At 35.6% G+C, this 25,487-nt stretch overlaps 4 protein-coding genes across 4 annotated transcripts; 1 reads left to right on the plus strand and 3 right to left on the minus strand.

Moving 5' to 3' along the window:
• The first annotated feature begins 627 nt into the window (after positions 1–627).
• On the plus strand, positions 628–4,131 carry LOC104228473 (receptor-like protein kinase 7). Its single transcript, XM_009780938.2, has 2 exons — positions 628–3,320; positions 3,422–4,131. Exons 1-2 carry the CDS (start codon positions 755–757, stop codon positions 3,826–3,828), a joined length of 2,973 nt encoding a protein of 990 aa, XP_009779240.1. The 5' UTR covers positions 628–754; the 3' UTR covers positions 3,829–4,131.
• A 226-nt stretch (positions 4,132–4,357) lies between these two features.
• LOC138877038 (uncharacterized) lies at positions 4,358–5,587 on the minus strand. The gene has a single exon (XM_070156461.1). It carries the CDS (start codon positions 5,585–5,587, stop codon positions 4,358–4,360), a length of 1,230 nt encoding a protein of 409 aa, XP_070012562.1.
• A 651-nt stretch (positions 5,588–6,238) lies between these two features.
• Positions 6,239–8,182, minus strand: LOC104228474 (uncharacterized). Its single transcript, XM_009780939.2, is given in 2 exon segments — positions 6,239–6,679; positions 6,681–8,182. Coding segments are annotated over 2 exon segments (1,548 nt in total). The 5' UTR covers positions 8,076–8,182; the 3' UTR covers positions 6,239–6,526.
• Positions 8,183–24,382: 16,200 nt separating this feature from the next.
• LOC138877040 (uncharacterized) lies at positions 24,383–25,111 on the minus strand. Its single transcript, XM_070156462.1, has one exon. It carries the CDS (start codon positions 25,109–25,111, stop codon positions 24,383–24,385), a length of 729 nt encoding a protein of 242 aa, XP_070012563.1.
• Between the last annotated feature and the right edge of the window lie 376 nt (positions 25,112–25,487).

Below are 25,487 nucleotides of genomic sequence, written 5' to 3' on the forward strand. Positions count from 1 at the left end.
ATTACCTTAAAATTTTGATCGCCAATTAAGAGCTACAACTTGAAAATTGTTGAAACAAAAAGACTAGGTCATTATTACTCTTAATATGTGAATGTTCTGTTTATGCCATAATCCCTTCATCTCTTTTCAAAGACGAGAGTTCTAATTTGTACTTTATGTCAAATTTATTTGAAGAATATATTACTTTTAAATGGTCTCTATTGTACTCCTCCATGATATTAATTCTTTTTAAAGGAGATCCTTTCCGTTAATTTAGTTTCTTGAATAATGTATACAAAATTAATATAAACCGCATTTTCATTTCTTTCCTAATATCTCAATACAAAATCTTCTTAAATATGGATAACATACCTATATCGATTAAAATATATTACTCCTAGTAAAATGGTTTTCATTTTTCATTTTTACAACTAGTTCACTTCCAGAAGGTATTTTCACATGATTTGACGTTGTTGATTATTCAAGTTAGAGTAATGAACTAAGGGGACAAATTAAAAGATGCAATCAATTGGATCGGTACAATATTTGACCAGCATATGTAAAAAATCATTCAATCTGCATGTGAATTTTTGCTAAGTGTGAATATAGAGAAATGGAAACTTCCTCATGGCCACCTCTTGAGAAAAAATTCACATAGTTTTTCTCTTCTTTGTTTTCTTCTTTTTTTCCTGTGGATTTCATCTTCCCACAGACTAAACCAACGTCAAATATAGCCAACCAAACTTTCTTCCCTATTCTTCCAACTAGCCAAAAAATGTCAGCCGGTGCTAACTTTTCCAGGCCATGGCCATTTTTGTTACTCTGTTTTTTCATCTTGATTTCTCCTTCCCATCAACACGATGAACTAAAACTCCTTATGCAATTCAAATCCACCCTCAAAATAACACAAAGTTCACAACTTTTTGATACATGGACACCTGAGAATAGCATTTGCAACTTCACTGGAATTATCTGTGATTCTACAAGTCAATTGGTTAAAGAAATCTATCTTTCTGAGCAGAACTTATCTGGGGTTGTCTCTTTTGATTCCTTATGCTCTCTGAAATCACTAGAAAAACTTTCCCTTGGTTCTAACTTCTTGAACGGTAGAGTCAGTGATCACTTGAAAAACTGTACAAAGTTGCAGTATTTGGATTTGGGTTACAATTCTTTTTCAGGAGAAGTTCCAAATTTGTCCTCTTTAACCCAACTGAAGTTCTTGAGTCTCAACAGAAGTGGATTTTCTGGTCCATTTCCTTGGACTTCACTTTCAAATCTTACTAGTCTAACTTTCTTGAGCTTAGGTGATAATTTATTTGACAAAAGTCCTTTCCCACTTGAAATTCTGAACCTTAATAAGTTATATTGGCTTTATCTTACTAATAGTAGTATTGGAGGTCAAATTCCAGAAGGTATTGGAAATCTCACTCTGCTTGAAAATCTTGAGCTTTCATATAATTTCTTGTCAGGTAAAATCCCAGATGGAATAACAAAACTTACCAAACTTCACCAGCTTGAGCTTTATGAAAATGAACTCACTGGAAAATTTCCAGTGGGATTTGGGAATCTCAGTAGTCTTGTAAATTTTGATGCTTCAACGAACAAACTTGAAGGTGATCTTTCAGAGCTCAAATCTTTGTCTCTTCTTGAATCTTTGCAACTGTTTGAGAACCAGTTTTCTGGTGAGATTCCTATTGAATTTGGAGATTTCAAGTTTCTCACAGAATTGTCTTTGTACGCAAATAAGTTATCTGGTTCTCTTCCTCAAAAGATTGGATCATGGGCAGACTTTCAATACATTGATGTTTCTGAGAATTTGTTGACTGGTACAATACCACCTGATATGTGCAAGAAAGGGAAAATGACTGATCTTTTGCTGCTCCAAAACAAGTTCAGTGGTGGGATACCTTCAAATTATGCTAACTGTTTGTCGTTGCAGCGTTTACGGGTTAGCAACAATTCATTTTCTGGAATAGTCCCTAGTGGAATTTGGAGTTTGCCAGATTTACTCATCATTGATCTCAGATTGAATTTATTCGAAGGTTCAGTGACATCAAATATTGGTGAAGCTAAGTCTTTAGCACAGTTGTTTCTTGCCAACAATCGGTTCAATGGTCAGTTACCAGAGAGAATATCAGAAGTTTCTTCATTAGTAGCCATCAATCTGAGCTCGAATCAGTTCTCTGGTGACATTCCAGCAACAATAGGTGAACTTAAGAAACTTAATAGTCTTCATTTAGAGTATAATTTGTTTTCTGGAAATCTTCCAGATTCAATCGGATCATGTGTTTCTCTAAATGAAATTAATCTTGCTGGCAATTCGCTTTCTGGTGAAATTCCTTCAAGTCTTGGCTCTTTGGCAAACTTGAACTCTCTCAATATATCTGATAACATGCTCTCAGGTCAAATTCCAGTGACCCTTTCGTCGTTAAGATTAAGCCTCCTTGATTTGTCGAACAATAGGTTGAGTGGTAGCATACCGAATTCTTTATCAATAAAAGCTTTTAGTAATAGCTTTTTGGGAAATCCAGGCCTTTGTAGTGAGAATTTCGGTAGTCTCAGCCCATGTTTATCAGATTCTCATACATCTAAAGAGCATAGAACAGTCATATTGTGCTTGATAGCTGGTGTGGTTGTTCTGGTTCTTTCACTTACATGTTTCATCTATGTGAAGTTTAAGCACAATAATCAGGATATTCCTGTAAAGAGACTTGATTCTTGGGATATCAAACAGTTTCATGTATTGAGCTTTAGTGAAGATCAAGTCTTAAAGGCATTGAAGCAAGAAAATTTGATTGGTAGAGGTGGTTCAGGGAATGTGTACAAAGTAGTCTTGAATTGTGGAAAAAGTTTAGCTGTGAAACACGTTTTGAAATCTGATTCTAGTGATGAGAAAAGTTACCGGAGCAGCTCAGCTATACTGGCAAAGGGGAATGGCAGATCAAAGGAGTATGATGCTGAGGTGACCACATTAAGCTCCATTAGACATGTCAATGTTGTCAAATTGTACTGTAGCATCACAAGTGAGGACTCAAATCTGTTGGTTTATGAATACTTACCTAATGGAAGTTTATGGGACAAATTGCACACGTCACAGAAAGTCAAGATGGATTGGTTGGTGCGATATGATATTGCATTAGGTGCTGCTCGGGGGCTGGAGTATCTGCATCACGGGTATGACAGACCTGTTATGCACCGTGATGTCAAGTCTAGCAACATCTTGTTGGATGAAAAGATGAAGCCCAAAATTGCTGATTTTGGACTAGCTAAGGTTTTGCAGGTCAATGGTACTAAAGACTCTTCTCAAGTTGTAGCTGGGACACACGGCTATATTGCTCCTGGTACATATTTTTCTCTTCCCTTTTCATTCTATTGCTACTTCAAAACAATTTTGGCAAATTTTTAATTTTTTGTTCTTTTCCTTTATTGTTTGGGACAAAAGAGTACGCTTACACAACCAAGGTGACCGAGAAGAGTGATGTCTACAGCTTCGGGGTTGTACTAATGGAATTGGTGACTGGAAAGAAGCCAGTGGATGCTGAGTATGGGGAGAACAATGACATAGTCCAGTGGGTATGTAGCAAGATAAGAAGCAAAACTAGCATGATTGACTTGGTGGATTCAAGCATTTTGGAGGGGTTCAAGAAAGATGCTGTCGAGGTTCTTAGAATTGCAGTTCATTGCACAGCTAGGACGCCAGCATTGAGACCGTCCATGAGGATGGTAGTTCATATGCTAGAAGAGGCCGAGCCGTGTAAGCTGACAAGTGTAGTTGTGAATTCAATGAATGAGGATAGCAGTAACAAGGAGTTGCAAACTAATGGAAAAGTGTTGATGCCAATATCATGAGTTCTGAGTTCTTGTTGAGAGAAGAAGAATTTTGCTGAGTGTTGAACTCTGTTGCAATCTTGCAAAGAATGCTTATTGTACATATGAGACTCTTGAAGAAAGAAACAGCCGCGATAGGCTGTCAAAAGTATTCACTGTTAACATTAATAAAATCTGCTTCTGCATTAGCAAGTGGAAGTAATGTATTTCACAACCAAATTACTTAGAGAAACTGCGCAGTTAATTTCATTTGATATATGAATAGGCATGTTCTTATCGGAATTGTTAGCTTCACAGTAACAAAGAAGATGGAATTATGACTAATTCTGGAGCTTGACTGACCATCCAAAAAAGCATTTATAATCTAAGACTCCAGCTAGTATTTATTTTATTTGCGGTAGACTCCAAGATTTAACATAGTTGATTTTTGAATTAACATAGTTATCACTATCACTACAGGTAGACTAAGTTGAATAGAATAGGTGGTTCAGAATCAGCATGGTTATACAACATAAACTAGTGAAAACTGAATTTGACACATTTTTTCATCTTACAAGCAATTATTTTCCACTACTGGCTCTTCCCATACTGGACTTTTTGTTTCAGAATCATAGCCATCAAAACATGGTAAAATACTGGCACTTTCCATTTCATAAAACTGCCAAGTGTTAGTCGTATTCTCATTAAAATAGACACAGTTGCTTCTGCAGCCCAGTTGACTTGCATTAACTGACATACAACAATTTGTCCCTGCAAACAATGTTCTATTTCCAAGGTTGTCCAACTTTACCAATGATAGATCATCCATCTGCAGCTTGTATACTTCCACTTTGTCAATCTTCCTAGTTGATCGTTCTGATATCAAGAAAATCAACAAGATCTCTCCATTGGATTCAAGAAGATACTCTGTGAAGTGTGTTGAGAAAACTGATGGAACAGCCCGGCTTCTGCTTAATTTAGTAACTTGAAACTTGGATTCAATTTCTTCAATTACTGCTAAAGTACCCTGCAAACTCAATGCATAAAACTTCCCTTCAAAGCCGATGGCGTTAATAAGTATCATAAGTTGTCTTTTTGAACAATTTGGATCGACAAGACTGCTTGTTTGTTTCATCCATGTATTCTGGTATCCTACATGAGAAACCAGGAAAGCTGGATTGGAACAACCTGTTAACACCATCACAGAACAGCCCTTGTAATTGTTGAAAGGAGATGAAGACAGAGTTGCAAACTTGAATGGAATTCTGGCATCCCAAGGGGGAATACTCCAACATCTGTCAAAAGATCTTGCAGCAGGACTAAAGAGACAGTACTCTGCAGGATCCTTCCCTCCACCGACAATCAACCCATATGAACAGCCATGGTAATGGTTCCAAAGATCATGCCATTTTCTATTGTACCACCAATATACTGGTCGAAACGAGATGCTGAGAATATGTACCTGAGTTTTGGACTGGTAGTAATCTTTGTCGGACATTTCAAGCCATGGTAATCGTGCATTGGCACTACATCGCTTAGGTGCTGCTCTCCATGTTTTGGTAACACCGTGGAAACTGATGTTTTGCATTAGATCAGGTTTATCAGAATCTTGCCTTCCAATAATGTTGAGGAGCTGTTGAGGGAGATCTGGCCATGGCTGTACAAAGCTTTTGACCTTTTCTTGAGGTTTGACAAGCTTCTCCTTTTTTTTCTGACGACCCATGTTTGGAGAATGGATGAAGAGGATGACTCTAGAACTTAAATATGCTCCTTTTATTGTTAGCTTGCTTCCATGTTCCATCTGTTTTTTTATATTTAAAAAGGAGCAACAGAAACCGTAGCCTCCAAGGTAGTTGACATCTTGGGCAACAAGTTTGTGGTTGTTTTTAATGACTAAATGGCTAGATTACTTTTCTTAGTCTTCTAGCAGAATGACAAGATGGATAAAGATGTAATATAAGTGTCTATGGAAGTGTTAAACGATAGAATTATACCTAACAAAAGAAAAGGTCAAGTTCTATAGAATGGTTATGAGGCCAGCTGATCTGTTGGTGCAACACTATGGTGGTTGAGAGTTGCTAAGAATGGAAGAGGTAGACCTAAATCACATAGAAGAAAGATGTCTTGAAAAACCAAGAAGGACCTAAAATCACATTGGTAAATAGGATTAATTCACCTCATTTTCGCGTTGTGAATCTCATCAAAGGACTGCAGTACAAATCTTTCGCAGTGCTGCAATACATCTAGAATGCTTACAATGAAGTATGGACATGGTCAAAACAAAGAAAATTCGATTAACTTACTGGTCTGTCAACTCCAACAACAACCAGTGCATCACATTCTATAACATCATACCTCTTGACAAGGTTCTGCCCACAAGAACAACAAAGAATTTTGCTTTTATGATCAAATGCTAGAAGAAAAATGTAATAAAGACAATTGGTCTAGGAGAAACCAAAACCGTCATCGGAAATCTATTCTAAATAATTCAACTAGGGCAACTGTTGTTGGCATGTGTAAGGAGTTTAAGAATCATATTAACAAATGTATACTCATAGCTAATTTTTCCAGAATTTATAGCATGAATTAACATTAATGACTTACTCTACAGTGTTCTCTGATAACAACACCAGCGTAACTAGCTTTGTTCGAATATCAGACAACTGAAATGAATTGAAATGAAATACAAAAAAACATAGCTACAATATCAGACTTGAAACACTTTGTCAATCTGAAATCCCTAACTTGTTCTCCTCCTCTTCCTTCGGCGATCATCACTTTCACTATCACTACCTGATTCTGATTCAGAACCCAAAGATTCCGAATCAGAGCTTGAACTCTCATATTCACCTGATTTAGAGACAGGCTTTTGTTCTTGCATGATTAGTCTTGAACATGTTCTTTAAATACTCTCGCAGATTTTCAGTTATCCCACCTAGACCAATGGAAGTGAAGAAGTTGATTGCAAACCTAGTATTTTTCGGATTATCCTTTGGAAATATTGACTCAAAAGACTGTTGCATAGTGGGATCATTAAGACGTTCATTCATCAAACAGATGCCAAGCTGCTCAGCCAACTCCTGGAATAGGATCTTGATAAATATACGAGAAGAAGATGTAGTGTCCTCTTCTGTCAACCTTATATAAGCCAAAACATGCCAAGGCAGTGCATCAGCAGCGAGTAAATGAGCAAAAAACTTAGCCACATTGCGCAGTTTGTTAGTTTCAAGACGGTGGATCATGGAGTATTGCTGCACAAAGCATTTATCAAAGTTCTCCTGGTAAACTTTATTGATCATACAAAAACGCTGACCCAAATGTCCATAGTAACGGAGATAAGTCCGCTCTTGACTGCAACACTCCAATAACATTACACATAATTCCATCTCCTGACCAGGCTCTAGTCTTAATTTCATTAGCTTATGCCCCGCTTCTTCAAAATCAACACTTGACATAATCGTCTGGTAAATCGTCCTACGAAGATTGATCAAGTTTGTTTCTGTCTCGTCTTTTATTTCCGTTTTCTCCTCGTCATCCTCTTCATCTGATTGTGCATCGGAATCTTCTTCTTCCTGAGACTCTTCACCTAGTGTCATCTTCTTTAATTCTTCATATTTTTTTTCGTTTTCTGCAAAATTAGGATCACGCTGAAAAACATCTAAAGCAATTTCTGAATCTACTTTATCTGAGAGAGAGATTTCATGTGTTAATTGATCTTCCAGCTCAACTAAGCCAAGTTCAGGACGAACAGCAGGGTATCCCTGAAACTTTGCTTTTCTCAAAGCAAAAAGGTTTTCAATTAAGAACTGAATCCTTTTATCTATTTTTCCTTCATGAAGTATATCTCTAAACCGCTCAAAAATAGCGTGCAACCCTAAGGGACAGAGATCCTGAAGAATTGAACCGCATTCAGTGACAAAACTAACCGCAACCTCAACACTATCTTCAGTTGGATTCTCCAGAAAAACTGTAAGTAATTGCAAAGCAATAAGTTCGTGCACGACTTGCTGATTCACGAGATGAGCAATAAACTTGACGGTTGCTAATAACTGTGGCTTATTAACAGGTTTTTTCAGTTGAAGTATAATTCTTCTTAACAATAGATCTCCGATTAGTGGGATTTTGCTATTAACGACGGCGACGACAGCAGCGTAAACGTCAGTGAAAATTGGAGAAGCGATTTGGGATTTGATAATGTACCTGCAAAATAAACCTCTACCTCGAATTAAATTTTCAGAAAACAATTCAGGTATAACGTTTTTAATGTTGATTGCGTTCACCTTATTCATCAACCATTGATACTCTTCCTCTCGTATTCAACAACTGTATCTGCTCTTTTTCTTTCTTTCCCAAAAGAATATCTCTCCATCTCCGTGGTCAAGAGTTGAAAAATGCGTTAAAAGTTACAATTTTTTCGCATCTTTTAGCCCTAATTAGTCATTTATAGATATCCTTCACTATATTACTTATTATAGATACCTTTTATATTTTTATACAATATATTTCATGTATTTAAGCAGTTGTATTCATTAATACAACCAAAAAAATAGGCGTAAAAATGGGAACTCCAGCTAATGGGTATATGTATTTATCTGTATTCAAGCTGAATACAAATAAAATACAGTAACATTTTTGCGCAAATTCTGGGAAGTTAAACTTGTTAAAAACGGAAGGAAATAAATTCACATGATAGTCTCCTAATTTAACTCAAAGAAATAATACGAGTACACATTAATCTGCTCAAAGAAAGCAGAATAATCTTCTCCCTTTTTTCGTGAAAAGAAGCACAAAAACAGAGCAAACACTTACAGAATTGCATATTTCATAGCAAATCAGTTTTGAATACATATAAATACAACTACAAACACTTACAGAAGACTAAATACAGTAACAAGGCTAAATACATATTAAAAACTAGATACAACACACATGACATATAAAATAAGTAAGGTGAATACATATGAATACATTTAAAAACTTACTAGAAAATTGAACAGTTACAAACAAAAATACAGTTGAATACATTGCATATTTCACAATGTAAAAGAGAGAGAGAACGTGTTTAGGAGTTATATGGTGATTATGTGAGAGAAAATACTAAAAAGGAGAGAGAGAAATATTATTTAGCATATATGGTGCCTTAAATGTAGGATGTAACTATAATTAGATATTTTGCTATAAAGGATAAAAGATATTTATAGGATGTAATATTTTAAAATGGTATTTATTTAAGATAAATAGGGTACTAAGGTTTTGTATAGGGTGTAAAATTTTCTATTTGTTTCTATTTCCCAAAAGAGATTGGATTCGGATATAATTTTTTTTTTGGCTTCCAAATTCATTCGGGTTTCAGAGCACAATAATTTGGAAATAAATAGTTTGAAGGACTAAACACGTTTTAATTCGGAATAGGCTAATACTATGAAAATACTACTAATACACGTTTCCAATATTGAGTGAAATTACGAGACATTCTCTTTTTATCTTTTTCTGAACAGTTTGCACGACTCTTATGCACCATGATTATAGCTCCCTGCTACTCCTCCGGTCCACTTTAACTACTTCCTCGGTTTCGGTTTATGTAAACCTATTTTCTTTTTGATCCGTTCAAAAAAAAATGACCTCTTTCTTAATTTGAAAATAATTTAGCTTAAACTTACAATTTTATCCTTAATAAGAAGCTTTATAACCACACAAATACTCTAGGCCTCTTTGACTTGTTTAGGACCACAAATTCCAAAAGTCTTCATTTTTTCTTAAACTTCGTGTCCAGTCAAATAGGTTCATATAAATTGGAACGGAGGGAGTAATTTTTTGGTTTTTTTATACATATTAAAGAATTCACCTTTTAGCATTAATTAACAATAAAATTGATCATATTAACCTTAAAAGACCTAGAATACAACCTTTATTCTCCGTGGGGTTTAGGGTTCTGAAAAGTCTTGTTCCTTTTTTTAAAAATTTTTGGTACAATAACCATGTGAAAATAATAGTTTATTGTGTAAATCTGTGACTTTTTATGGTTATGTTGGGTGTTAGTTGGTCCCGATTTAGCCTCTTACTTTTATGATTTTTTTTTTATTGTTTTCTTTTGTCATTGTCGATAGCTGATGTGGTCCATTTGTGTTTGTTTATCCCTTTTTTTGCATGTACTTCTATCAAGGATAATTGATAACGTGGATATTGTTTTCAACTACGGGAGTCATTGGGCTACTTCACATCAGTTACTTTATAATGGTTCTCTCGTGGATAAATGAAATGATTTTAATCCAAATTTGTTGTCTGTTAGAGACATTATTGAAGAGTTAATCAATTTAGGGGTAATGAAGTTAATAATGACGATGTAATTAGGGCACTTCAGCTTCTCATTTCTTCTCAATTCAAGGTTATAGATTTCTTTGTCGTTGATAGGTATGACCTTGAGCTTACTGTAATTGCTTTAAATATCATAGAACATATTGAAAATTATGATACAACATAGGTCGGAAGAGAGACATTCAGAACACCCAAGTAGAAGTTGCTACTGAGGGTGAAGAAAATGATGTTTTGTTTCAGTTTCCTGCATCTGACTATAGTGAATATAATTCTGAGGAACTTGAAATATTTAACCAAGAGAGGAGGAAAAATCTAGGTACGAAATTAGAAAATTATATGGATCTATACATAGGTATGACCTTTAAGGATATACATGAAGCAAGAGAGGTCGTCGATTTCTATTTTGTTGCTAATAAGAAAAGCTTTGATAGTTAAAAGCGACACAACTAGATCCAGGTATACATGTCAGGATGACTGCCCATTTGTTTGTCTTATCTCCATAGATGGGAGTAGTCATGGATCTAAAATCAAGACCTTACACCCAAACCACACCTATGATGATGCTTTTGTGAACAAGAGAGCTGATGTTTCTACATTGGCTCATTACTTTAAAAACAAAATTCAAAACAACCCAAAATTTAAGGTGAATGAGATGAAAGGGGAACTAGAGGATGATTACATGTTAAATGTCTCCAAATGAAAGTTGAAGAGGGCTAAAAGATTGGCTTTGCAAAAACTAGAGAGCAACTTTGTTGATGATTACAAGAAGCTTGGAGCATATTCCCAAGAAATTAGAGAAAGCAATTCTGGTAGTGATGTTGTCATAAACATATCAAAAGAGGCATTGTTGGCAAAAAAAAGAAGATTTCTTAGAATGTACATATGTTTTTATGCCTTGAAGTAAGGTTGGAAAAATGGTTTGAGGCCATTTATTGGGTTAGATGGGACTTTGTTGAAAGGGACGGCTAGAGGTCAATTGTTGGTTGCCATTGGTCAAGATTCTATGAACCAATTTTATCTATTAGCTTGTAGTTGATAAAGAAAATAGCATGATATGGACCTGGTTTATGGAGATGATGCAGAGGTCTTTGGATCTAAAAGATGGCACTTGAGTGACATTTATTTTTGATATGCAGAAGGGTAATGTTTATTACAACATTCTGAATTTCAATTGTTCTTCTCTTTTTATGAATTTCTCTAATTTGTGTTATCTTGTTCTTTGATATCATAGGGGTTGCTAGATGCAGTGAAGACAATACTGCCTGATGCATATCACATATATTGCATGAGACATATTGAAGCAAATTGGTGTAAAAATGGAGAAGTGGTGAAATGAAATGGTGTGCCAGAAGTAGTTATAAGAAATAATTTGTTGATCAATTGTCAAAATTGAGAGATTTGTCTATGTATGATGCAGAGGATGTATTGCACTATACACCAACTTCTTGGTGCAGAACTTACCTTAATACACAGTGTAAGAACATGATGGTAGACAATAATTTCATTGAGTCATTCAATGCTTGGATACTGGAGGCAAGAAGCAAGCCTATCATCAAAATGCTGGAAGAAATTAGGGTAAAAGTAATGGAATTATTGGTTGCTAATGAAGCTAAATTGAGCAGTTGGACTGTTGATTACAATCCACAAAGCATGAAATTCTATAGTGATTAAATAGAAATTGCTCAGGGTTGTAAGGTAGTTTTGATAGTAATAATGGATATGATGTGTCAGAAGGTGATGATAGACAAGCAGTCAATCTCCAGCAAAAGAGATGTACTTGTAGGCTTTGGGACTTGTCTGGTATTCCTTATCCTTATACAATTAGAGCTTTGATGTACAAGAAGGATGCTCCTCTAACAGAAATAAATTGGTGGTATTGTAATAATGCTTGCTTGCTAACATATCAACATAAGATGAAGTCTATAAAGAGTTCAAAGTTTTGGAAAATTACTCCTGCATAAGCCATGGAACCACCTGATCTTATCAAGTCTATTGGCAGGCCCAAGGTTAAAAGAAATAGGAAACCTAATGAGGTAAGAAAAAGAAAGGGAATATGGACTATTTCAAGGAAGGGGGGTCAGATTACTTGTAGCAAATGTGTTGAAACTAACCACAATGCAAGAGCATGTGACAAGGTAAAGCTTTTCATAATTATTATCTGCTTTTAGTTAGATTATTGTAATTGACATATAATTTTGGTATGGCAAGACCCTGATGTTGGAATGTGTTCACAAGTGATGAAAGAGCAACATACAGTCAAACTTTTGATGAATACCAGGAAAAAGAGTCTGATGCATTTCAAAGTGAAGAAGAACACCAAGATGCCACACAACAATCCCAGCAATCAGTGTTTTCCAGCCAAGGTAGAACATAGCAGTCTGTTGCCTATGGTCCTGAGGTTGGGAATGAAGAAAACCCCTCATTGATGCCAATGATTATTTTGGAGACACAAACAAGGCTACAAAACAGAATGATTAGGCAGAGCACAATTGAGACAAAGAGGATTCAGTTCAAGGGATATCACTGGTACACCAATGCCAAACTTGCCTTACTCACCAAAGAAGGTCACTTGGAAAGGAAAGGCAGCTATGACATCCAACCAGTTGCAAACTGAGGCGACGAAAAAAAACTGAAGATGATAGGAAGGAAGGGAAGAAGAGCACCAGCTAATTCTGAAATTTATATTTAAGTGAATTTAGTAGTTAAATGGTTGTTTTGTGGATGTTTAACTTTATGGAAGTTCTTTTTTCTTAACTACCAGGTGATTGATTACATCTTCTTCTTTTTATGTCATTGGTTAAGCACATGATAGTTAAGAACAATTATGTTTTAGTAATGGTGAATTAGCATATCTAACTTTGAATGGTGTGATCTTATTTGGTAAAGGCTTGTTTGAATGTGATTGCACTTTTTATTAGCATATGAAGTTTTTTGAATGTGATAAAGTGATTACTTGCATTTTCACTCATGTTGGTGCAAAGACATGTGTAGACATGTGATTTTTGACCTTCCCCAAAAATTTTATATTTTTAGCATGTAAATATTTAATTTAGGCCTAATATAGCTATTTCAACTCATTTTAACTCTTTTATTTTATTTTCTTACAAGAAAAATAAAAATTACAAACAAGTATTTTAGTTTATGTACTTTTCATAAAAAAATAATTTTAAAAATAGTACCTTATTTTTATATTTATATAATTTCGAAAACACAAAAATAGTTTATATTTAGTTTAATTAATTAGGATTAGTTTTGGTATTGTGCAATATTTCTATCTTATTTTAAAATGCATTATGTAGTATTTCAGATTATGAAAAAATAAAAAAATATATATATTGCATCTGCATTTTGGATTTTATTTTACATTTTTAGATTAATTAAGTAAGTTGTTGTTGAAAAAATAGAAAAAGATCATAGAAAAATAGTCATGTTACATTTTACTCTTTAATTTTTAAATTTTGAAAATTTTCTTTTAATTTAGTTTTTAATTAGTTGTAATAATTATTAGGGTTAATTAATTTAATTTTCTAAGATAATTTGGGGATAGAAATTAATTTAGGTTTTATTTAAAAAAAATGAAAAAAGAGTCTTACCTAACTAATTAGGAAGCTTCTATATTGGTAGGGTAAAACTAACACTAATGAAAATTAAATAATAACACTAACTAGTGGATAATTAAAGAAGTTAAAAGTATAATTTGTAATGGAAGATGCACTAATTTGATGTCTATTTAGAGATTAGAGAGCTGGAGAAAGAAGGATGGGGAAGTTCAAAAGATAGAGAGGAAAAAAAGATGGCTTCTTCTTAACGGAGACAAGGGGTATACACTCGATATACAGTCAGTATACATTCTATATACACTAGAGATACTCTCGATATACACTAGATATACACAGACAGCCAACGAAAAGAGGGTTTTCTTCCTCCTAAAAATTCTACGTCTAGAGCTTAACATCCACCATGAAAGAGCCATGAGAGCTCATCTTCTCCACCTGAAAAACACCCCATAAAATGCCCCAAATAGTCCACTTCCAAAACTGTTCCGGCGAGTTTCGAGGTCGTCGAAGAACGTAATTCTGAGGTTTCCGGTTCGAGGTCTCGATTTTGCTTGCGGTTCCTGTTTGACTTTGCCGCTATTGTTTTGTTTGAATTTGGAAGATAAAGTCAGCTCCTATTTTCTAGCACTTTGATAGTACTACTGTATCAGTGTTGATCTTCTCAGCTAGTTTGGTTATTGTCGATTTTGCATCCCTGTATTTGTTTGACGTAAAATATTTTATTATCTTTGGTTAGTTGGAAACGTGAGTTTAAGTTGAAGGCCTTTTGATTTATTTGAAGGTTGCTGAAGAAGTACATGATTTCCCTTTGAATTTAAAACTCATTATTTAGAAAGTAAACAACAAAAGCTATGGAAATTGTTAGCTAAAGTTGAAAAGTATTGCTATTTATATCATTGTGTCCTTTAGATGTGTTTTAACGATGTGTTGTATGTAGTTGTCAAATTAGTGCCTTTATTTATTATATTAGCGGTTAACTTTAAAGATGCCTGAATGATGTGCTGTATCGTATATCTACTTGTGAAATGGCCATGTTTCATGTTATTAAATCCTATGAATATTCTCACGATATTTTGTCAATAAAGAATTTAATACCTTTTGATCTCTTCTATTTTGGTTTCACCTGAACCTATGTCAAACAATTTTGATATGCTTGTTTTCTGCACATACTGGAGCAAATGTTTACTTTAGCAGTAATGTACCGCAGATGTATCCACAATAGTTCTCCTATTGAAGATGGTTTTCCACAATATATTTTGTTCATAATCCATAGCCCGCATATAACTAATTTTAATCCTTTAGAAATCGAGGCGTGCCATTAGTTGAATTTTCCATGGCCCTCGCAAATTTGAAAGTGCGTAGTTGCTTTAGGCGCGTTATTTTAATAATTTATCTTCCTAAACTCGGGTGCGCATTTATGTGACCCAAATCTAAATCTCAACAATGTTGGATAAAATACGTCACGGACCGCGGGTGCATTTATGTGACGGGGTTCAAGACGTGTTTTAGATGACGTTGAATTTTTCTTAAAAAATTAAATAAAGAAAAGCGGTTTAAGTTAAAATTTGCACATAGGTTTAAACATGTACTAAAATCAGATAATAGGCCAATTATAATAGTTGAGCGACCGTGCTAGAATCATGGAACTCGGGAATGCCTAACACCTTCTCCCGGGTTAACAGAATTCCTTACCCGGATTTCTGTGTTCGCAGACTGTAATACAGAGTCAATCTTTTCCTCGATTCGGGATTTGAACCGGTGACTTGGGACACCATTAATTATCCCAGGTGGCGACTCTGAATTTTAATTAAAATAATCCCGTTTCGATTGTCACTTAAATTGGAAAAAACTTCCTTTATTATACCCTCCTCGGGGTGTAGGTGAAAAAGGAGGTGTGACAACATGTAAGATAAGTTTATCAAAGGAAACATTGCTACTAGATTCATTTCAACGTCACACTATACGTGTAAAGAAAAATAACTTCAAGTTATTCAAAACATTACAACTAAATTCCTAATATAAGTTCAAAATGTTTCAACTTCAAGTAGTTCAAAAGATTACAACTTCAAGTAATTCAAATGAATAAAACAAAATTCCCAACATAAGTTTTGCCTAAGTTCGAAACATTATACTTACAACACAATATCTCCATTTTTATTATATTATCCAATTCAGAAAAGCAAAGGGCCAGTATCATTCCAAAATTCAAGGAAGAAAAGCACCGAAGGAAACACAAGCCGACAAGAAAGCAAGGCAACAAGAACAAATTTTAGTCTAGCCTAGCTTCTTGTTTTCTTTTAAGCACGGTGTAACAAGGAGATCGGTAAGCAGTGATAACAGCATGCAACAGCAGTAACATCGCAGTCCCACGGTAGTCCCAGCTACCAAAAACTTCCCGAACTACATTGACCTGATTCCTGTTTAGCCCAGGATATGTAGGAAACCTTTGAAGCAAAGGTTCGGTCAAATCTTTTTCAAAAATGCTTCACACGGAGTACTCGGATGGGCAAAAATCGCTCGCTTTATCTTTGCACGAAAACCCTACGTGTCTTCGGGCAAAGAGGGGCAGCTGTAAGCACGTGATTTTTGCCCAATATGAGAATTACTCCCCAAAAATTCAAAAATAAAATAATTTTCCTTGGTGTGCAATTTTGTGATATTTTGTGATATTTTGAATAATTATTTGTATTTGTCTGTGCATGTTTATTTGCTAAATTAATAAAAAATACAAAAATATGTCGCATTTTGTATGTAGGATTTAATTCTATAATTTGTTAGTAATTAAGTTTGTTTACAAAAAAATAAAAATTTACAAAAATAGGCATCGTTTGCATTTTTAGCATTTAATGTCCAAATATACAATTTTATGCTTAATTATTACTTAATTGTGCGTTAATTGTTATTGGAAGTTAATTTGCACTTTTATAACTTAATTTAGTTCTTAATAATAATTTAAGTATTTTTATAATTTAGTTTTAGAGAAATAAAAAGAAGAAAAGAGAGCGAAAATATAAAGAAAGTCGGAATTGGGCCTCTTCTTCGATTTCAAGCCACAGGCCCAAAAAATGGCCCAATCTTCCCAAACGACCCAGTCCATTTCAAACCGGGTCAACCCAGTCCATAACCCAACACCCCTATCTTGCATTTCAAAAAAAAAAAAACAAAGCAAAACAAAACAAAACAAAAAAAAGAAAAGGAAGAAAACCCTAAAAAATCCCTCTCTCTCATCCGCCCCCCCCCCCCCCTTTCTCTTTCTCTCTTTTCTTCTTCTTCTTCAAGCATCCAAACACCCCATCCATGGCTGCCCTTCCCCCACCTCTTCTACTTCACATACACACACACAACTACGGCAACACAACACACACACACCCGTCGCCCGTGTTTCTTCTTCTTCTTCAAGATCGCGAGTGTTTCTTCTTCTTCAAGTTCACGTTGATCGTTGCTTCTTCTTCTTCCTCACTTCATGATGCTGCGTGACTGCTTCGTCCAGCATCTACTGCTGCTCACGTTTTGCGTTGCTGCTGCCCCGTCCGGCATCGCTTTCACGGTTGTCTGCTACCTCTCCTTCAAGCTCTTCGTTTGTCCGTTCGTGATCGTCTTCGGCGTCAAATGATTTTGGTGCGATATTTGTTTCCGGGCAGATTTGTTTCCGTTCAAGTTCGTCATTGTTTCGATCCGGTTAGTGGGTTTTTGAGTTTCATTTTTTGCCCGTAATTTGTTTGATATTTTTCGGATCCAAAATCGATAAATGATTCAATTCTTGTTTTGTTTGTTCATCATTGAAATAATTTTTTTTAGTTTGTTTATATGTTTGGTTGGTTTAATTTTCAGATTCAAATGAAAATTTAATTAATTGATTTTCAGTTTATTTCATGTTAATTTAATTTTTGCAAAAAAGGAATTGTTAGTTTAGGTTTAATATTGTTAGATTTAGTTTAAATCGCTTGAATCCGTTGTTTGTTTAATATAGATTTCATTCATGATCATGTATCTTTGTTATATTTTTTTTGTTGGATTTAATTAAGAAAGATTAATTGATTATTTGAAGATTAGTGATTTGAATATGTTTATTTGTTTTGTTTAAGTTCAATTCGAAATTTGAATAAAGTTTGTTATTGTGGTTGAATCTTTTCATTCATGTTCATACTTTGTTTGATTGATCTTGAATCCGAAATTTGTATAGTTTGATTTTCTTATTTCTTGTTTATCATTTGTGATTATTTCTTGAATTGGTCTCATAATCTTGTTTAAAGTTTAATATAAGAATTGTTTGTTGTAATGTTGTTAGAGTTGATGTTAAGTTCAATATTATTGAATTTAAGAATCTAAATATACTTGTTTGATTGTTGTTGTTGTTTAAATCCGAAAAATAGGTTTGTTGTTGCTAAAAATATTGTTCAATCAAATTTTAGTTGTTCTTGGTTGTTCAATTTGTGTTCATGAGATTTGTTGTTGAAATGTTGTTAAAATCATGTTCATGTGATATTGTTGTTATGATGTTCATCCGTGTTCATATTGTTGTTTGAACATTGTTAGAAATTGATCATATTGTCTATATTTTGGTTAAGTTTGATTAATTGATGTGTTATAGCTGATGGGTAGTTTGGTAAATTTGTAATACGTTCAGGGGTAGTTTGGTAATTTCAGTAAGGTCGGAAGGGGTAGTTTAGGAATTGTACATTTTGTAATTGTTTATTTGAAGCATGGGGGACAAAATGAAATGGGGTGGGTTGTGATATGATTATTTAATATAAAGGGGGGACAAGATTTAATTTAAAGGGGAATCTTGCATTATTTTAAATGAAGCATGGGGGACAAAATGAAATGGGGTGGTGTGATATGTTTATTTAATGTAATGGGGATGAGTGGAAAGATAATGGGTTGGGTAGAGAAAAGTATGGATTTTAATTAATTGAAAGGTTTATGGGATGAGTTATATATGTGAAGTCTTGAAATCAAAAAAAGATATACAGAGAGATAGAGAAAAAATACAGAGATACGAGAGAGAGAAACAAATCTGAAAATAAGAGAGAGAAAAGGGCTGAACATTTAAGAGATAGAAAATTCCGAAAAATATTTAAGCTTTCAAAAAATAAAAATAAAAACTAAAAAAAAATATTCTGCTTTCTTTTGTTGTTTGAAATCAGAATTAATTGTTGTTTCATCAAAGCTGGAAGATTTTGTTTTTTTTTGGATTACTACTCCACTGGTTTGTTACTGTTGCTGGGCTATTGTTGCTGTGTTGTACTGATTTTACTGCTGCTGCTGATTCTCATATTCATTTTCTTTTGCTTCCAATATCAGGTACACAACTGAAAAGCTGGTTATTGTAATCCGAAATATGAAGCATGAATACATATGAAGAATGAAAATTTGAAGTTTTAATTTCGTTTTTTTTCTTTGTTTCTTTTGTTGATTGTATTTAAGCTATTTCATGAATTACTAAATAATAGCTGGAATAAGAAAATAATATCATAAGTTAGTCTGTAATAAATCAGTTCGGCAAAACAGGTTAATTCACTAGCTATGAAGGCTTCAAGATTGTAGGTTGATCATGAACAAGTAGCTAAATTTAGTTAAAACATGAATTTAAATTAAACATCGTAAATTAGGCATTAAGGCATGACTTGAGCTTAAGCAAGATTAGAAGAACGTTTAAGTCTAATAAACTTTCTAATAAGCTTTAGTAATTATGGTTAAATCTAGTTTCAAATGATTGTGAATAATTAATCTCAATAATATTTTTTTTAAAAAAATAATAATAACAATGCTGAGTTTTAATCTAGCTATATTTGTTTATTTTGAATATTAGTTGTTGAATTTTTATTTTATTTAAAATTTCGAAATTAAGAGTAAATTTTTTTTTCATCAATATTTGTATTAACCAAGCAATTAGCATGTCATGTTTTCTTAAAATTATAAAAGCTAGTAATTAATTAGGATTTTTCTTTCTTTATTTTAGAGACTAATTTTTATAGAAAAAATGTAGTCGCTTTAAGATTTGTCCATTTAAAATAAATGAGATGAGCCTCGCTTAATGAAATGTATAGATTTCGGGGCCCTCAATAAATGTACAGTTAATTGCTTAGAATTAGGGAGGAGCCGTTTTAGCAAATTTCACGGCCCTACCCAAAATAATGACACGCTAGTCGCTCTAGGCGCGTATTTAATAATGTTATTTCCTTAAATACGGGTGTGCATTTATGTAACCCAAATCTAAATCTCAACGGAGTCGAAATGTGTCGATAACCACGGGTGCAATTGATTGCGACGTGATTTGAAATACGTTTTCACAATGTTGCAATTTTTCGTAAAATAATAACAATAAATAAAAAGAATAATAAAAGCGGCTAAGGGATAAAATTTGCACATAAGTTTATAATACGTATTATATTAGATAATCAAGCCGAATATAACAGTTAAGCGACCGTGCTAGAACCACGGAACTCGGGAATGCCTAACACCTTCTCCCGGGTTAACAGAATTCCTTATCCGGATTTCTGGTGCGCAGACTGTAATACAGAGTCATTCTTTTCCTCGATTCAGGATTAAAATAGGTGACTTGGGACACCCTAAATCTCCCAAGTGGCGACTCTGAAATAAAGAAATAAATCCCGTTTCGACTGTCCTTTAATTGGAAAAAACTCATGTACCCCCGCGAGGGCGGAAAAAGGAGGTGTGACACCAACATTCAACGGAGTCCAGGCAACAAAATAGCTAGCAACATTTTCACAGTAACAATTTCTCCTCAACCTAGTTGAGACACTAGAACACTCAGAATTTTTCTTTACGGGTGGAGATGTTGAAGATGACAGAAAAATTACCCTAAACCTAAACTTATTTCGAAGTTTATGAGATAGTCAGAAAAATTGAGTTGAGATTAACAAAATAGAAGAAGAAGAAGAAGAAGAAGAAGAAGAAGAAGAAGAAGAAGAAGAAGAAGAAGAAGAAGAAGAAGAAGAAGAAGAAGGAGAAGAAGAAGAAGAGGAGAAAGAGGCAATGAGAAGTAAATAAAAGAGGGGTGGGGTTGGTAAAAAAGGTGGGAGGTTGGTAAGAATTGGTTAAAATTAATTGAGAGTTATTAATGGTGGCAGGAGACTAAACTAAGGCTTCGTTGGCCAAAAAGGGCAATAATACCATGATTGAGAAACGACAGGGACACAGATGGGCCATATATTTAACGGAGGGTAGTTGTGCACATGGTCGAAGAGTACAAGGGCGGTTTAGGCCCTTTTCGTTGGAAATATAACAAACTACTCCTAGGCTCTTTACTCCAAGGGCAACTTTGGAAAGAAGAAGTTAATTCCTTCTTGGTATCTGAAAAAATAAAATATTGTAAACCACAAAAAAAGGCCAAAAAATCACTTAAAGTGGACCGAGGGAGTACATTGGAGCCTCATAGATTGGCACTGTGTTATTAACATCAATTGTTACTTTCAGGATAAGAATAATGCTATACGAGGGTAATGAATTAACTCCAAGTGTTGCAAAGTTTTAGTGTTGTGTTTTCCTACTATATCTATTAAGATTTTTCATGATGAGCAAAAATGTGCTAACGATATCATTCATTATTGTTTACCTTGAAAATACGAGTAACAATTAAATTTGATTAGTGGTTTTAAAGATATGTGATTTAGTTCAATGCTAATTAATAATCAAGAAATATGAAGTAGAAATGAAAGATAGAAGTGAATCAAACCAATGTTACTCAGCAATAGTGACCTCAAGCTTAGTGACCTCGAGGTTGGCTTAGAACAATAAGAACAATTAAACAAGAAAAGTAAAGCAAGAGCAGTAGAGCTAGCGAATAATTCTGATGAACAGTAGGCAAAAAGTAGAGACTATATTCTTTTCTCAATGATTAGATAATCTCTACAAATGATTGGGGTCCCCTTTATATAATAAGGGAACCCTAAATAAGGTATATTTCTATTTATAGTAAGGAATATCCTTGATACAGCTGTCTAACCGCCTAGTAAGGAATCGTACAATCCCATTCCTAGATTTGCGCTATGATCTTGGGGACACGGCGGGAATCTAGCTCATTCTGTTACAAATCCATAACGTTACTATTTCGGGGTCGAGCATACTTGGCTCCGATGCTCCTCGAGCACTTAGGTCTTCGAACCTCTTATTCTATCTTCGAGCCCGAGCTTGGTCTATATCAAAATTTTGTCCTCGATGTGACTTCTCGTACCTTCAAAATTGGAGGCATATGATTTTGACCGTATACATCGGACTCGCTCTTAGTCTATTTCGATATCGCTCTTGAAGTGACCCTCGAGCTCACGAAATCGGTTAGCCCGATTTATACCGTATACAGATAGTCCCTGCATTTCTTAGAGTATAATGATAAGAAACTAATTGAGTCCTTGATCTTTATCCCGATTTGCCATGATATCATTATCGTGACGTAAGCGACTTAGGAAACGAAAGCTTGGACCTTTATCAAGGAAAACTCCGAGAACTTTTAACGAGTCCGACGGAAGGTTTCGAGGGCGAAGACACTTCTGCCGATGGGGATCGTGCTGCTTAGGTTTCATGCTCTTAATAATTTTTTGCTTTTGAGGTTGATCGGCCCTTACGAGGAACTCTTGATTGTGACCTATAACTATTGTAAAAGTGTTTATACAAAGCATTTTTCCTTCCATGGCTTCTGAATCTGTTACTCTTTTATATGGGTAAAAGTGCCTTATCATAAAATTCCTTTTGAATATCCAAAGTTTGAGATGGTAATGACCGATAATAAGTTCTGCCCTCGAACGTTTCTGATCAATGGTCCCCGAATGACCATTCAAACTTGAGTTTGAGTAGCTCTTAGGCTCAACAGTTGATGACGTAAGGTAACCCTTGGGCTCGATAGTTGAGTGAGTGCTCGCTCGAACTTGAAATGAAAATAGCCCTTAGGCCTTATGGACAAGCTTGAGATGAGGTGGCCCTTGGGCTTGAAATATAGTCCCCGAGTGAGAATTTTCTAGAACTCGGGTAGCCCTTGGGCTTAGTAGTCGAGTGAGTACTTGCTCGAACTCGAAATGCAGTTAGCCCATAGGCTTTATGGATAGTCCTCGAGTGAGAATTCTCTCGAACTCGGGTAGCCCTTGGGCTTAGTAGTCGAGTGAGTACTTGCTCGAACTCAAAATGAAGATAGCCCATAGGCTTTATAGATAGTCCCTGAGTGAGAATTTTCTCAAACTCCCCTTCGGCTTAGTAGTCGAGTGAGGATTTGCTCGAACTCGAAGCCCTTAGGCTTTTTTATATTGGCCCTTAGGCTCTTTTAGATCGGACCTTAGGCTCTTTAAGTTGGGCCAGTTTGGCCTCTAAGACGACTATAATTTTTCCCTCTTTTCGGCTAAAAAACTTAGTGAAAATATCTTTATGCCTTAGCATGTGTTTTTTGTACCCGTTGGGTTTTCCAGGGTTTAATCGATCAGAACCCATTCATGTTAATACCTCTTAAGGATTTTTCAAAGGTTGATGTTATCGAAGCCTTTAAATTATTCGAGGGCTGATTTCATCGAAGCCCTTTTTAATTTTGCTAAGGGTAGCCGAGTTTAACCGATTTTTTGAAGTATTTGAAGGCTTTTAATTTATGGTGGAAGTCGGACGTCTACGAGCCGCATTATTTCGGTCATAGCCTTTTACATGACCGTAGTCTTTAATATGGCCATAACCTTTCAATATGGTCGTAGCCTTCGGGTATGTCTCTTGGACTTGTTTCCCGATAGCCTTTCGAACTTGTCCCAAAGGTTAGTCCCCGAGTATGATGGTCTTGGCCCGTATATTGGGAGGTGCCTCTTTGAGGTCTTATGATTTCGAACTGGGATAGCTCGAGTAGGTAGTCCCTGAGTGTTCGAAGTATGCTTGCACTTGGGTTAAGATAACCCGTGGGCTTTTATGATCGAGTGAGGATTTGCTTGAATTCAAAGTAAAATTAGCCCTTAGGCTTCGTAGATAGTCCCCGAATGAGAGTTTGCTCAAACTCAGGTTAAGATAGCCCTTGGGCTTTTGTATTTGTTACGGATTTTGGATGTCCCCGATCCGTGTTAACTTGGCCATAGACTTTTTAGTTCGAAACTTGCCCTTTAGGCTTACCTTCCATTTTACTTCAAGCTTGACCAAAGAGTCAGTCCCCGGGTAGGGTGACCGTAGCCCGTAAAATTGAGGATCACCTTTAAGGTCTTATGGTCTCGAAATGTTGGCAGTTTGAACTTCTGTTGTGATCGACCCTTTAGCCTGTTTACATAATAAATCAAGAGTATAGAAAAATTTTCTAGAAGCATGAGATAGCCGCAAGGAATGATACTTCTCTCAATAGACGATTATACATGTGTGCATGATTGATGTTAGGGCTCGAGTAACCTATATGGGCACGGCTCATCTGACCGTTTGACCCTTACAACATTTAATTATCGAGGCCCCGTTGTCATGAAGTAACTTCCTTGAAATAAAGCGGACCTTCGAGGGTAATGCCTCCAAGATCTCGAGGCATATTTAAGGGAACCTCAAATACCGTTGAACTGCCCTAAGTCATCACGAACAATGATTTTCTCGTTAAAAACCTTGTCGGAAAAACCCATTTGGGACAAAAATCGGTACATGGAAAAAAGAGTGCAATGCGTGCTTTAAGATTCAAAGCTTCGTGATGATCCTTGTCGATAGCCTGTAAGTGTTAGTCGAAAAAATACAGAGAATCGGAATGGGTCGTACCTTTATTCGGATTTTGGCTATTTAACGTGACCTTCCTCGGCATCAGGCCCTCGTGAATTTTGACCTCGACCATTTCTCCTCTCATTTTGTGCGAAACTTTGCCCATACCTGCTGCCTCTATGGTCTCCGTTGTACGGTTGATATTGATCTCTATTCGACCTCAACTTTCGATCGACGTCTCCTTTGATCCTACCCATAGGCCTACTAGGATAAACGGACCCTGAAGGAGTCCCCAATTGATCATCTTCGACTCTGTTCTTCGACTGGTACCGATTATGTACGTCGGCCCAAGTGACAGCCGGGTACTCGAGCAAACTTTGCTTCAACTGATGTGAAACTATAGAACTCTGAGTGTTGAGACCTTGAGTGAAAGCTTGAACGGCCCAGTCATCGGTGACAGGAGGCAAATCCATTCTCTCTGCTTGGAACCGAGATACGAAATCCCTGAGCATCTCGTTTTCTTTCTCCCTTATCTTGAAAAGGTCTGACTTCCTCATTGCAATTTTAATGGCTTCGACGTGTGCTTTTACAAAAGAATCTGCAAGCATAGCAAACGAATCAATAGAATTAGGGGGTAAATTATGATACCATATCAAGGCACCCTTGGATAGAGTCTCCTTGAACTTCTTCAGCAGTACGGATTCAATTTTGTCGTCTTCCAAGTCGTTTCCTTTGACGGCGTACGTATACGAGGTGATGTTTTCATTCGGATCGGTCATCCCATTATACTTGGGAATCTCGGGCATATGGAACTTCTTGGGAATTGGCTTCAGAGCCGCACTAGGTGAAGGGTCTTTGCACGAACTATTTAGGATCTAGTCCTTCTAAGGTCGGGGGTGCCCCCGGTATTTGATCAATGCGGGAGTTATAAGTCTCCACTTTTTTGTCATTATCCTCGATCTTCTTCTCCCCGGACTTGACTTTCTTGGTGGGTTCCTCGAGCATCCTCATAATCGTAGGGTCAGTCCCTGAGCCATCTCTGTTTGATTTCTCTAGTGCTGATTCAGCACGTCGAGTGTTTCTCGGTTCTGCTATACTCGGAGTTTTATTCTGACTCTGGAGTTGGGTGATGGCAATCTGTTGAGCTTGCAGCATCTCGAATATCACTTGGAGGCTGATTCC

Source organism: Nicotiana sylvestris, chromosome 1 (genome assembly GCF_000393655.2).
Source record: "Nicotiana sylvestris chromosome 1, ASM39365v2, whole genome shotgun sequence".
Classification (NCBI taxonomy): domain Eukaryota; kingdom Viridiplantae; phylum Streptophyta; class Magnoliopsida; order Solanales; family Solanaceae; genus Nicotiana; species Nicotiana sylvestris.

Coding starts and splice junctions, on each gene's coding strand:
- LOC104228473 (XM_009780938.2), top strand. CDS start 755: ATGTCAGCCGGTGCTAACTTTTCCAGGCCATGGCCATTTTTGTTACTC. Junction 3,321..3,421: donor ACACGGCTATATTGCTCCTG/GTACATATTTTT, acceptor TTGGGACAAAAG/AGTACGCTTACACAACCAAG.
- LOC138877038 (XM_070156461.1), bottom strand. CDS start 5,587: ATGGAACATGGAAGCAAGCTAACAATAAAAGGAGCATATTTAAGTTCT.
- LOC138877040 (XM_070156462.1), bottom strand. CDS start 25,111: ATGCCCGAGATTCCCAAGTATAATGGGATGACCGATCCGAATGAAAAC.